The 14,676-nt window shown below is 47.3% G+C and overlaps 1 protein-coding gene across 1 annotated transcript; it reads left to right on the top strand.

The window, feature by feature from the left end:
* Window positions 1–6,560: 6,560 nt before the first annotated feature.
* DYNLT1 (dynein light chain Tctex-type 1) lies at window positions 6,561–13,062 on the top strand. Its single transcript, XM_080941515.1, has 5 exons — window positions 6,561–6,638; window positions 8,765–8,806; window positions 11,782–11,905; window positions 12,259–12,336; window positions 12,703–13,062. Exons 1-5 carry the CDS (start codon window positions 6,612–6,614, stop codon window positions 12,771–12,773), a joined length of 342 nt encoding a protein of 113 aa, XP_080797641.1. The 5' UTR covers window positions 6,561–6,611; the 3' UTR covers window positions 12,774–13,062.
* The last annotated feature ends 1,614 nt before the right edge of the window (window positions 13,063–14,676 follow it).

The raw sequence follows: 14,676 nt of genomic DNA, 5'->3' as shown, positions 1-14,676 counted from the left end.
AAGCATGCGTTAATGTCCATGGGGAGGGAAGAACAGGCCGGAAGAGCGGGGGCGGGGCTGACCAGGGCACAGAGGTGGCATCTATGAGGGAAAAGGTCACACAGCCAGAGAGACCTCATCTAGAACAGCAGCCTGTCCCGGCTTCATCCCTGTTGCAGTGATAAAAATACCCCAACAAAAGCAGCAGAGAGAAAGGGGTTGGTTTCAGCTTACAATTCCAAGTTCACCATGGGGAAGTCAAGGCAGGATCCCCAGACAGCTGGTCACACTATATCCACAGACAAGACAGAGAGAAAGCACATGCAAGTTTGCCTGCTTGCTTTATTAACTGATTAATTAATTAACTTTTGTGATCAGCTCAATCTCCCCACTTTTATACAGGTCAGAACCCTGTCACTCACATCAGCTAACTTAAGGAAATCTCTCCCATACATGCCCGCAGGCCATTGCAACGTAAGACTCTCCTGCCAGGGAATTCTAGGTTGGGGCAAGTTGACAATTAAACCAACACGCAGTCCCCAAACAGTCTCCTCTTGGGGATGCCGTAGCCATTTTAGCAGACCTCACAGTTCTCAACACAGGATGAAACGCGCCCACATTTATCCCTGGCATGGAGACCTAAACCGTGCTTGCTGCTGTCCCGACCCAGCAGCCAACCTTGACGTTGGCAAGCAGGCAAGAACAGGAAATGGAGATCTGAGAGACAAAGGAGATGGGAGGGGGAGGTAGTCCCTGTTCCTAGGCAGGCTCTTGTTTCTTTACCTACTGATGTGTGTTTTGAGCCGGCAGCCACCGAACCAAAGGAAATGGATGTCGGTCCTGTGTTGGGGGCAACCCCGACAGCGGTGAGCAGATAGCAGAATGCATGCCTGAGAACACACTGCCCCGCCCCGCCCAGCTCCGTTCTCACAGCCTTCGAGCCACCGCAGCTCAGCAAGGGGATGGAGCTTCGTGCTTCCGGAGGTGCAGCTAGGCCCAGCTGTTCCACCGCAGCTAATGTTTTTGAGAATCTTTTCAGCTTCAGTGTGAGACCACAGCACTTCTGCCTCCAACGCAAAGGACAAGCCGAGTGACTAAACAGACCTTAATGCTGTCCCAGAGAAACCATGGCCTCTATGTTCCTTCTCTATGGGGGCTTTTGGTGGCCACAAAGAACGTGAGCCCACCCAAGGCAGACAGGGAATAAAGAACAGCTATCTCCAGTTCCAGCCAGAACTGGGCTCCCATTCATAGGCTTCCAAGATTTTGCATAAATGAGCATTATCAGAAAGCCTTGTACAGGAAAGGAATTGTGTGCTCAAAAAGTTTATCTTTACCGATTTTCATTAACCATTGGTGGGTTTTCTGGGGAAGCCAGCAAAGTCCTGGCCAAGGTCCCCTTTCTTTAATGTTCATTTTGACTTCTACAACATGGATCAGCCTTAGGTCCCTTAGAACATAATGCATTAAGATAGAGTCAAATACACAAAGCCCCGGAAGGCTATCTCGGTGGGGCAGAACCATGGCTCCCTGTGGAAATGCTATGTATATGGTCCTTATTTTGATGGATTCTTGCTACCCAGCTTTTCCCTGCACCTCCCATGTTCTTCTAGAATCAGAGTAAAAGAGAAAAAAAAAATCATGATGTTCATGGTTTGAACTTGACCTCCTCACTCAGAAAGTCAAAGTAAAAATTATGTTGCCATAGCAACCATAGACTCATGTCACTATGGTTGGTTTTTTTTTTTTGTTGTTGTTGTTGTTGTTGTTGTTGTTGTTGGGATACCCACTGTTTGTTCAGTACTCCCTCTAGGCCCCACAGTTTAGCAAGTATGTCACACACTAACGGTCACTGTGGCAGGCTGAAGCCAGTACACCCACTCTTCAGATTTGAAAATGGAGGCAGGATATTTGGTAATTTACCTGAAGTCACACTGGGACTTAGATCTGCTTGCCTCTAAAACCTGATTCTTTGTCTGGACTCCGGAGTTAAGAAGTAATAGTCTCCAGTTAATTAGGTTGGCTGAATGATTTTTTTCTCTATCAACTCTACTTTGAATACATCTGGAAGATCTAATATACACTTTCCTTTGGCAACCTATATCTTACCAAAGTATCCATTTGGGGTTGAAGGAAGCTCAATTAAGGAAAATCTAAGGGTCTGGTGGTTAAATTTGGTACTCAAGAATCAGAGGTAGGTGGAACTGTGAACTCGTGACCAGCATGGTCTACATATAGTGAGTCTGAGGCTAGCTTGGTCTATATATAGTGAGCTTAGGACAGAAAGCTTCCCAAAGCAAGAAAGGTAGGGTTTAAAGTAGGTCTTGGGAAACTTCATTTCTTTGTTGTAAAATTATACTTATTTTTCATCTTCAAATTAGAGGTCAAGGTTGACAAAATCAGAACAAAACAAGCGGCATACATAAGACCTCAAAAGCCAAAGAAGCCCATAGTGTTGTTCTATTGCCCAAGTTCCTGATACCATTTAAAACATCCCCCACCCCCAACAAGGTTTCTCTGTGTAGCTCTACCTGACCTGGAACTTGCTTTGTAGACCAGGCTGGCTGCGAACTCACAGAGATTCACCTGTCTGTGCCTCCTGAGTGCTGGGTTTAAACGGATGTACCACCACTACCCAGGCTCATCATTACGTTTTCAATGTCTCTTATTCAACAATCCCAAGGCTTGCCATTCCTGCTGTCAATTCAGGGACAGCTCTAACAGCTACAGTCTCACCTACCACACTCAGAAGATGCCCGTGTAGACTCAGGGCTTCATCCTACCTTCATCTGGAAGGTGCTTTGCTGAGGAAGTCAGTTCTTCAATCACTGACCCGTGCGTCTCCTTCCTTCCTGCCAGGCACTGGCTGAGGCGGAGGACTATTTACACGGCTATCCCAAGTGTGTCTGTGGCCAATCCCACTTCAGCCAGGACCCAGGCAGTGGAGATATCCTCATGCTATGCCGAGGAGCTCATATATGGATTTTACACTGCAAGCTAGAAGATAAGAGACTTCGGTGAAATGTCTCATCCTTCCCCTCAGACGCCCAGCAGAGCCCAGTGTGTTTCCTGTGTGTGACCTCAGATGTATGACTAGTGACACCACAAAGAACAGCTTCTCGTAGATGGTCATGGGAATTTCTCAGTCATGGTTAATTTTTTTTTTTGAAGGCTAACATGTATGCAGAATAGTAGGCACATCATAGGCATGTTCTGAATGGCTATCCCTTCTTAAACTTATTCAAATGTAACTGCCACAGCATTGGATATTGGTGGTGTAAAGAGAAGGGCACAGGGTCTCTGCTCTCAGGGTTAGATTAACAGAAGCATCCTGGGAGTGGGCCCATTAATTTAAGAGTGGGTTTCTTGGGCTGGAGAGATGGCTCAGTGGTTAAGAGCACTGACTGCTCTTCTAGAGGTCCTGAGTTTAATTCCCAGCAATCAGATGGTCACATGGTGGCTCACAATCATCCGTAATGAGATCTAATGCTCTCTTCTAATATGTCTGAAAACAGCTACTCATACATAAAATAAATAAATCTTTTTTAAAAAAGAGTGGGTTTCTTATAAGAAATGAGTTTGGGTTCGCTCTCTCTCTCACTTTCTTACTCTCTCTCTTTCTCTTTCTCTGTCTTCTTTCTATCTCCGCTTCTGCTATGAGATGCCTTTCCCCTGTATATGACCTAGATGCCAGTACCAGGACCCTGAACTTGCCCACCTCCAGCATAGATGCTGAGGGTTGGGATGTAGTAGGGAGACTAAGGTAAGAACTTTGTGGGCTGTGGTTTGGCAGATAGCCAGCTAGCTGTCTGTTTTAGTTAGAGTTTTTTTTTTTTTTTTTTTTTTTTTTTTAAGATTTATTGATTTTATGTATATGAGTACACCGTTGCTGTCCTCAGACACACCAGAAGAGGACATCCAATCTCATTACAGATGGTTGTGAGCCACCATGTGGTTCCTGGGATTTGAACTCAGGACCTCTGGAAGCGCAGTTAGTGCTCTTAACCACTGAGCCATCTCTCCAGCCCTTTAGTTAGGGTTTTGCTGCTATGAACAGACACCATGACCAAGACAACTCTTATAAGAACAACATTTAATTGGAGCTGGCTTACAGGTTCAGAGGTCCAGTTTATTATCATCAAGGTGGGAACATGGCAGCATTCAGGCAGGCATGGTGCAGGAGGAGCTGAGAGTTCCACATCTTCACTGGAAGACTGCTATGAGGAGACTGTTTTCCAGGCAGCTAGGATAAGGGTTAAAGCCCACAGTGACACATCTGCTCCCACAGGGCCATACCTTCTAATAGTGCTCCTCCCTGGGCCAAGCATATACAAGTCATCACACTATTCAAGCATGAAGACCTGCATCTAGACTCCCAGCACCCACAGAACATCCAGGTGGAGAGGAGTCATCCAGTGCTGGAGAGAACTGAGTAGAGAGAGGCAAAAGCCAAGAGCTCACTGGCCAGCCAGTCTAGGCAGAATGGTGAGCTCCAGGTTCAGTGGGAGACCGGATTCAATAAGAGAGTAAAAGCAGAGTAGGGTTATGCTTACTTCTGACCTCTACAAATGCATACACACATACACCACACATGAACTCAAATAAATAAATTAAAAGCTGGAGTAAAGGGTGATACCAATCTTGAGTGATCTCAAGCAAATCACTCTGTGAATCTCCACTTCCTGGTGAGACTCACTAGGTTTCCCTCCTGACTTTACAGCTTGCTCCCATTTAATCACACAGCATCTGTGATATGTCTGTTATGTGCTGGGTATCACCACAGGGGTTGTGATGGAGAATCTCTGGCCTTAAGATAAAATCCCCAATAAATAGTAACTTGTATTTATTGGGTAGTAGAATTATAGGCATGAAGTGCTGAGTCATAGGCATGAAGTGCTGAGTCATAGGCATGAAGTGCTGAGTCAAACCGTTTAGGAATATTTGAGAGAATATGCTTTGAAAATGTGAGTCGTTACTTAAAAAGTGGATTCGTCAGTCTGCTCCAGCTGCACAACAAATATCCTGGAAGGGGCAGCTTGCATAGCCATTTCTTTTCTCAGAGTTTGGGAGTCCAAGGTTAAGATATGGGAAAGGCTGAGTAAAGCTCATTCTTTGCTGGGGGCCCACACCATTGATTTACTGATGGCCGTCTCCCCGTGTCTTCATATGGTCGTCTACAGGTACCTGTCTGTGTCTTGAGCTCTTTATAAGGACACAGGTCCAGTCTGCTGAGGGCCCACACACAGGACTTCATCTTAATGAAACCTCATTAAAGGTTCCATCTCCAAATAAAGTCTCATTTTGGAGTGTGAATGGGTTTTGGGGTAGGTGACATGATTCGGACCGCAATAGCATTAAGAGAACGTAGAACTTCGTTTTTTGTTTGTTTTTTATATTCTTGCTTCATAGTCCAAGCTGGCCTTGGGCTCTTGGGTCCCTCCTGTCTCACCCTCCCAAGTGCTGGGGTTACATAGGTGTGTCACCCACACCCGGGGTTATTTCTATTCATTTAAAAATTTTATTCATTTGTAAAGCAGAGGTGTGAAGATTGGGTTTATTATTTATTTTTAAAGATCTAATTTCATTTATGTGTCTGTGTGAACGTATGCTGTCTGCCTGGGTCAGAACGGCTCCCTTGGAGAGAGGGTTACAGGATGAGCGCTGACTCATACGTGTGTTGGGAGCCAAGCTCCTCTGGAAAAGCGTGTGTGCTCTTAACTGTGAATTCATTCTCTAGACCCTCTCTCCATTTTTAAAAAGCTAAACCATAAACTTCATTGCTATTCAACAAAAGAGTAAATGTCCAAGGGTATCATTTAAAAATATATCCTTGGGTTAAGATATATTAACTTAGGTTAACTGCAGTAGGACAACAGTTAAGGGAGCTAGGAGGCTCTCACATGAGACTTCCCACTACAATGAGAAGCAAGGTCACGGTGTTGGCAGAGACAGATGTGACTGGGTGTAGAAACTGAGCAGGTATAAACAGAGCAGATTTCAAAGTGATCAAACCCAAAAGAGTAGTGGCGTCAGTTTGGCCACGGGATCAGGTGGATTACTAAAAGCAACATTTGCCAGGCACTAGCTTGCCTGTGTAGTTCTTACTCCAAACTTTCGTTCAGATAGCTGGACTAGCCTGATCTTGAGCCTCAAGGAGAAGCAGCCATACTGTAGGAAGTCATTTTACAATTTGTTCCTAGTCAGGACTTGTTTTAAAGTTTCAGTTTCTACAGTGTGCGTGGTAGGGAAGGCAGGACCTTCTTCGCCTCCGAAACCAGCTTTTGTTCCTTTGTTTGGTTTGGGTTGCTACTATTTAGAGAGAGGTTAGGCGGCTTGGACAGTTTGCTTTGAAAACCACATCCCAGAGGGCTCAAGAGTCACGCCCTGTTACTTGGAAACCAGAGAGGATCAGCAGGCAGGGCCGAAGGGTAGGCGGAGTCACTAGTGGGCGTGACCAGACGCTAGGGAGGAGCCTTTGGTAGAGGGGCGGGGCCCGGAGCGTGGGTGGTAATTGGAAGTGGTCAGGGTCCGTAGCTCGCGGGGGTGGAGAGGTGGGATGGAGTGGGCGTGGCGTGAGCGCGCCTGCGCAGTCCACTCTACTCGGCGGGCGTAGCAGACGCGCTAGAGGGAAGATGGAAGACTTCCAGGCCTCTGAGGAGGTAACCTCGGGATGGGCCGTGGGAGAGAGGGTGGCGGCTGAGATCCGGGTGTGGCGGGGCCCCGCCTGGAAAGATGCAGCCTCTGCTCACGGCCACCTGGCCGGAGGCTGATGAGCCTGGGTGGCGGTTCCCAGCGTCCACTCCGCGTCTTTCCCGCGTGGGCGGTGCCCGCGGTCCGCGGAGACAGCGCGGGGTTCCTGGTCTCGGTGGGGTTCACGGCGTCCTCCGGGAGAATGACATCACTCCCACCCCTTGAGCACGGCTGGGCACCAGCCGGTGCCGAGATTGGGAAAAGAGGCATCCTGCTGTGGCATGTATGATGACACGGTCGCACAGGGCCAGCTCCCGGTAACCGCAGTGGGGGTCTGCTGTCCTGACTGTCCGTCTGCCAAGTACGGGACGAGAGAACAGAACCTGCCTTTGTCTCGGTGCCGCACCTTGTCCTTCAGTGCGGCGCTCCCTCCCACCCAGGCCACAGCGACTGGGTACATTTCATTTCAGTTGATAGTAACGGGATCGCTCATTCTTGTGGGGGGAAGAATGCAATGCCCCTTAGTGCCCTCAAGCCACTCGCCTTGCTGATATGTTGTCAGAATGCCTTTTCCTTCGTGCTGACATGTATTTGAGAAACCGCTGAATGGACGCCCATTATAGAATAGTTGCTCTTTTCTTCCTGAATAATCTTTGTTGAGACTCAATAAAATCTCACACAATTTGTCAACAGCAAAAACAAGACCCGAACACTTCCTCTTTTGACATATCTAAAGTGTCAACTAGGGATATTCTGAGGGAAGAGTAAGACTGCATTTATCAGAAACTTTCAGTTTTGGTCTATTTTCACAACACTTATAGCAGACAGGATCGTTCTGTTTGGACACTGGTGAAAAGTAAGTAAAGAATCTCAGGCCACAATGGAGAAGCAGCTAGCGGAGGGGGTGCTTGGCAGACAGTGATTACTTGTATGGCTGAAAACTGGCTTTTATGGTAGTCACAGCCAGTTAAACTTTATAGGAAGGCAATGGCCATGTGAAGAGGAAGCCCCAAAAACCGAGCTGTAATTCCAGCTTGTGCATGTGAAGTGTCTGGACAGTTATCAGTGTTTTACACAGTGTCGGCTCCATTGTTTACCCAGCAGCCCTCTCGGCTGAGCCCTTTCTACCTGCCCCTAACTCCCCAGGTTCTCCTCAGCTCGTTTCCCTTTTTGCAGCAGTTGGCAGTACCCACTGGCTTCAATACAACTTCTCTTGTGATTTTCTTCCTTTAACTGCATGGAAAGTTATACAGGGACTTTGCTCTGTGGCTTCGGGTCCCCGTAGTCACTCAGGAAGAGCGTTTCAGTAGACGTTTCCCTGAAAGAGCACCACATTTTCAGTATTTCACTGATTTCAGCTTTGTTTTCAACTGACTTCTTGGGGCGTCTGGCAAGGGAGATGGCTTTGAGTGGTCAATTCTTGTTCTCCTGAAGAGAAAGGGATGTTAGTCAATACTAGAACAGGGCAGGGTCCACTGTGGTTAGCAGTCAGGAAAGCCTGTAATAAAATATGGCATAGCCAGTGCTAAGGATAGCCCAGAACTTGGGATAGTTCATTGATTCTCATGTACAAAGCACACTAGCTAGCGCCTGGCTAATGTTTTCAGAAAACCCTTACACTCTTTCAAATCCAGTATTATGTTAAAAGGAGAATAAGAAAACCACTTTGCTGGCAGCCCACCAGTCAGCTGATGCTTGGTCCTGAAGTAGTTCATCAGGGCTTAATGATAGGCACTCGTCAGCCTTTTACGTTTTAAACATCCTCATCTGTTCACCTCCCGGAAGAGGACGTCCCATCTTTACATTGGATTACTTACATTTCTTCATCTGCTTTGTACGGAAGCGGTGTGGCTCAGAATATGGCACCTGTACTGGCTAATGGTCCTGACAGCCAGCTGCAGGGGAAGGAGAGGAGTCTAGTTGGAAGTGAAGCTCGGCTTGCAGTGTGACACCCAGACAGTTGCTTCACACCTCTGGGCTCTGAGGTTCCTCTGCAGCCTGGGTTCTAAGTTGTTCACTCTCTCATTGTGTTCTTATTGATACTGTGCAGAAAGCTCTTTCAAACCAAACTTACCTACATTCTCTTTCTTAACAGACTGCTTTTGTTGTTGACGAAGTGAGCAACATTGTAAAGGAGGTAAGAACTGATACTATGTGTGTTACGGTTACTGTGATTTAACACCATGACTATAGCAGCATGAGGAAGAAGGGGTTTATTCTGCTTACACTTCCACATCACACTTCATCACCAAAGGAAGTCAGGACAGGAGCTCATGCAGAACCTGGAGGCAGGAGCTGTTGCAGAGACCATGGAGGGACCCACTTACTGGCTTGCTCAGCTGCTTTCTTACAGAACCCAGGACAAGCCGAGGGATGGCACCACCCACAATAGGCCCTTCCTAGCCAATTAATAATTAAGAGAATGTCTTACGGGCTAGAGAGATGGCTCAGTGGTTAAGAGCACTGACTGCTCTTCCAGAGGTCCTGAGTTCAATTCCCAGCAACCACATGGTGGCTCACAACCATCTGTAATGAGATCTGATGCCCTCTTCTGGTGTGTCTGAAGACAGCTACATGTACTCACAACTAAATAAATAAAGAAAGAAAAGAAAAGAAAATGTCTTACAGGCTGGATAGCTCACTCAGTGGTTAAGAGCACTGACTGCTCTTCCAGAGGTTCCGAGTTCAATTCCCAGCAACCACATGGTGGCTCACAACCATCTGTAATGGGATCCGATGCCCTCTTCTGGTGTGTCTGAAGATAGCGACAGAGTACTCACATACATTAAATAAATAAATTACTTAAAATATATTTTAAGAAAATGCCTTAAACCGGACCTTATGGAGGCACTTTCATAATTGGGTCCCTGCTACCAATGACTTGAGCTTGTGTCAGGTTGACATGAAGGCACCAGTGCACCATGTATGAAGGAAAACGCCATGTGAATTTAAAGCGGGAAAAATCTCAAGAGCTATTGAGCGTCTGTGTTTTGACATTTCAAACATCTTTATATCAGAGTAAAAATTAACTCCTGTATTATATAAATTATATCTACTGACTCAAGAAGTCTTATGTGGCGTTAGAAAGTGTCAAGGTGGATTCTTTGACCTTGTAGCATGCAGACTCATGACACATGCGTGAATGTCTCCAGTGCTGGATGAAAAAGAGCAACTGCAGAGAAAATGTAACAGCGTATGTAACTCAGGACCTGGAGATATAGTTAGGAGTTATTCATAGGTTTTTCTTACATTTTAAATACATTCTTGATAGCAATCATAGTACTTCTCTTAAACAACGCAGACAACAGGCAAAGGGACTTGGAACACGGTGAGTGTGTCCGACAGAAACAGAGTTTAGGGAGGAAGGGTTTATTTTGGCTCATGGTTAGAATGGAGACAGTCCATCATGGTGGTGGAAATGTGAGGTGGTTGGTCACCACACATCTTTATGTCTGTGAAGAATTGTCTAGATTAGGCTAGCTGAGGTGAAAGACCCGCCCAGGATGTGGGTGTTGCTGTTCTGCACGCACGGAGGGTCCCAATCCAAAGACAAAGGAGAAAGCATACCGAGCCCCAGCATTCCTTACCTTGGCTTCCCAACTGCCACTGTGCTCAGCTGCCTCAAGGCCTGACTGCCACGCCTCTCTCCATCATGGGCTGGGAGCGCGAATAAACCCTTCTTCCCATTTGAGGTTCCCTGGAGTAATTCTGGGCTGACTACACTGTAAGCTTTTTGAGGTCCATTATTGACTTGTGCCAGAGTGTTAAAGAACCACACTGTTGTGAGAAGTATCCAAAACCAAAATGATTTCCTCTCTGTTACGTACAATGCTCAACACCCAGTGTGATTTTTCTGGTGCCTTTTATTCTTCCTTCCCTGCAGTGCTTCCTGTGGAACAGGCAGGAAGGTGGTGGATTAAGCCGGAACTGTGAAGAATAGAGTGGGTTTGTTAGGAATGGGCAGGGCCTCTGGTTTTCTGCATCCACTTAGACTGTGTTTCTAGGCAGCAGGTGGTTGAAAGTGCATGTTAGCAGTCCATAGCAAAGAGTGAGGTGACTCAGCTGTTTGGCCCTGGCAGCAGGTCAGTTCTGTCCTCAAGTTGGAACATGAGCGGATCCAACATTAGTTTTCCTTTCTCCCTAAAAACTGGATTTCATAGTGCATGGAGGGGGTTTGCCCTTCCTCCATTGACAGTATTCGTGTTTAGCCATACCGTGACCAAAGCAAGGCCGCCAGTCCTCAGCTGTGTGCTCTCAGCCTAGAGTGGGCAGACACTGACAGAGCTGGGTCAGTATGACTGCTCAGCCGGAGGTGGAAACCACAGTTTATCCCTCAAATGCTGTTTCTACCCTTAGCCTGGAATGTCTGACCCATTCCTTCTCCACCATGTGCAGGGAAGGCCCCCGGACCTGAGTCTGTCTTTAGGCTGTCATGAAACCTTCATTTTCAGGCTTCTAGCAGGGTAGGAGGGGAGGGAGCTGCTCCGAGCCTCACTGGCATCTGGGAGAGGGGATGCTGAAGACCGACCCCGAGTCACTGATATTACAGGGCAGGGCAGTGAGCTGTGCCCTGCAAATGCTACTGCAAGCTCCAGCTTCGGTGTGAAAGGTTCAGCTATCTGGAGAGTGTGGTAACACAGTCCATGCAATGAGGCCACAGAATTACAAGACTAGATAGGTTGTATGTTGCCAGTTGTACAGACATCCAGTAAAATGTCATCTAACATACACACATTATATATTTTATGGTTTGGTTAACAATGACGAGTATACTTTTAAGAAACTGGCAAAATATTTTTTCTGCCTCCATAAGAAGTGTTGCCTATTGTTAGATCTGGAGAGCAGCATCCACAAGCTGAGCTTTTGTTCAATGGACATGTAAATATTGAGCCCAACAGACAGATTCTATAGGGCATTGATCTTCAGCCATCGTAAGCGTCACAGGATGCAGTGCAAGCTGCCGAGCAGAGGCCACACGTGCAGAAGCCCATGACTCAGCATAAGCTCACACCTTCCCAGAGTTCTGTCTTCAGTTCCTAGGAGGGCCGTGAGCCGTGTTGGCTGACTGGTGAGCGTGTTCTCTCCATGACCTCTTGTGCTTTTGTCCCCTAGGCCATAGAAAGTGCCATCGGTGGTAACGCCTACCAGCACAGCAAAGTCAACCAGTGGACCACTAACGTTGTCGAGCAGACTTTGAGCCAACTCACCAAACTGGGGAAACCATTTAAATACATTGGTAATAGATTTTCATCTTGTATATTTTGAGTTTCTTTAAATACTGATCTGAGGTGTGTCTGGTGCCAGAAGAGAAGACACTTAGCAGTGGGTTGTCGAACTTCCAAGAAAGTTCCTTCTGGAACCGGGTCCCTTGTGTAGTGGGTGTGCCACGCACTTTGTGTGTCAGGCTGATGCCAGTGTCTCAGGCATTATGTCAAACACGAGTTCACAGGATGTCTGATCAGACATGTGGAGAACGTGTTAAGAGAAAGGAGATGCATTTGTCAGGGTGAGACACCAGTCGGCCCCTGTATATTGCCAGTTTTTCTAACACGCTTGTTTTAATTTTCTAACACGTTTGTTTAATTTAAGTGACCTGTGTCATCATGCAGAAGAACGGTGCTGGGTTACACACCGCAAGTTCCTGCTTCTGGGACAGCTCCACGGACGGTAGGATTCTCACCTTCCTAGACAATGCCCACTGCTCTTGAGCCCTCACATAGCGCTGTGCTTCAGAGATCTGCGGCACTAAGCAGTGTTCTATGATGCACACTTAGTGTCTCAATGTCAGTGCATTTCTGTAAGTTACCATCGCCTGGTGGAGTGGTGCCCATGCCAGATCTGGCAAGGCATAGACAGGCAGATCTCTCCGAGTCTGAGGCTAGCCTGGACTACACAGTGAGATCCTATCTAAAACAAACCCCGAAAACATTCTGTGGGTGCTCGCCCTCTCTGTGTGTCAGGCATGCACCACAGCACTGGCACAGTGGGACCTGCTTTTCTGGGCCTCATTTCCTGTGTGTGTCTCCCCCACAGGGAGCTGCACAGTCCGATGGGAGAACAAGACCATGTACTGCATCGTCAGCGCCTTCGGACTGTCCATCTGACCACCTTGCCAGCCTCAGCTTCCCGTCCGGCGCTTCTAGTCCACCTTACCCACCAGCTACGTTGGGCGAACACCTTCCTCTTTAAGTTGTTCTGAGGCACTCTCAAAACGTAGAGAATAAACCAAATGACTCCCCAGTCTCAGGGGCCACACGACGCCAGGCAGATGAGCAGTCTCCTGTCATCCGAGGCAGCCAGTACCGTTGTCTTAACTGTCTTCTCAAAGGTGCTAAATACTCCAGTCTGCTGGTGCAAACTTCTCTACTTTCTGAAACGATTCAGATACACTAATTTTCCATACTTTATACTTTTGTTAGAATAATAAATTATTCACAATTAAGGTTTGTGTGTTCTTCGTAGACCTGGAGCAGTCATAGAACTAGTTTGAGGAAAAGACAAAAGGTTATTTCTAGCCTTTTGCATGCTGACATAGAGTAAACCTGAGCTAATGGTCAGACTCCGGCTGATGCTGTCAGGACAGTGCAACGCCAGTCTGCAGGTGATGCTCGAAGGCCACAGGCCTGTTTCTTACTGTGGTGAAATTGCTAACGCTGGCAGAGAGCTCACTAAACCTCAGGGGCGGGTTAGCCTCACTCAGATCTAGAAGAATGGCCGATGTTTCTACCCTGTTAGTTTAGCTCTAATGTTTTAATTACATTTGTGAGACTGAGTAAGCATGTATCCCATGGCACACCTGTGGGTTCAAAGGTCAAAGGCAACTTGTAGGAGTTGGCTCTTTCTCCACCACTTGGCCCCAGGAACAGAAGTCAGGTAGGGTTGGTGGCAAGCCTCTCTACCTGCTGCACTGTGTCACTGGCCCATCAGTTTACTTTCTTTGCACTGGTCGCCTCACGTGGCACAAACCAGGAAGCAAAAAGCACAGGAGAAAAAGACTCCTGAGATTCTTCCCCTAGGAAATATAAATAATATAAACACGTTTGCCCTCTTAATAGAGGGAAAAACAACGTAGCTCTGCCTTGGTCTTCCAGTATAGAAATGGGCCCATTTGACCTGTAGGACAGGAGCCTGGCCATGTTGCAACCCTACATTCCTAGTTCCTGCTTTCTGGAAGTGAAGGTTGGGCAAGCCAGTAAGCTCTGACCTATGCATGCTTGGCACAGGGCTGTTACCCTGCAGCTTTCAGAATGTGTTCTTAACAGTGCTGTAGTGTGGGTATTACAGAGGGCCTATAGTTTATCCAGTTAATTTCAAGTCACAAATCCTAGTGACGAGGAACCCCAAAGACTAGGCTGTTTGTTGACTGCTCTGTGGTGCTCCTTGTGGGCCACGCGTGTGTGTGGGAGTGCACACTCATGCATGATCTTTCTGTGTCCAGCTCCAGCATGTTTTCTGTCTCTGCTGTTTTCCTAGCCCTGGGGTACAGACAGGTACCAGTGTGCCTGCTTTTACACGAATGCTGCAGATCCAAACTCAGGCTCATTCTCACACAGCAAGTGTTTAACCCACTGAGCCATCTCCCCGGTATCCCTGTCTGAAGAGCCTCGCTGTGGTCTCTGAGGGCCTCTTCCTATAAAAAGCAAGGAATACACATCAGAGATTAAGTTAAGAGATATATTAACATCAGTGACCAAGAGACAGTATCTGAATGAAGCTGTTATGGTGAGAAATGTCCCCTACAGGTGCGTGTCAAATCCTTGGTCCTCATTTGGGATGCTATGGAAACTTGAGGGAAGCAGGTTACAGTGAGTAGCTCTGGTGGGTAAGAGCTTCGGTCTTGTTCTGGTCCCTTCCTGTCACCCTGCTTCCTGTCCTGGCCGCCAGGAGGTGAGTAACCTGGCCACACACTCTAGGCATTGGGTTCTTCCTCATCCCAGGCCCATGGTGAAGGGAGCCAGCCATGGACCTGTGAGCTGAAAGGACTCCCGTCACAGCAACAAAGAGTCT

The sequence above is a fragment of the Micromys minutus genome (genome assembly GCF_963924665.1).
Source record: "Micromys minutus genome assembly, chromosome: 30".
Taxonomy (NCBI): domain Eukaryota; kingdom Metazoa; phylum Chordata; class Mammalia; order Rodentia; family Muridae; genus Micromys; species Micromys minutus.
Note: the sequence above shows the minus strand (reverse complement) of the source record. Positions and strands in the feature narration are given on the sequence as shown.

Bases quoted from the DNA above. Each gene is read 5' to 3' on its own strand.
- DYNLT1 (XM_080941515.1), top strand. From the start codon at position 6,612: ATGGAAGACTTCCAGGCCTCTGAGGAG. The intron at 6,639-8,764 runs GTAACCTCGGGA...CTTTCTTAACAG, and splicing joins ACTTCCAGGCCTCTGAGGAG to ACTGCTTTTGTTGTTGACGA. The intron at 12,337-12,702 runs GTAGGATTCTCA...TCTCCCCCACAG, and splicing joins CTGGGACAGCTCCACGGACG to GGAGCTGCACAGTCCGATGG.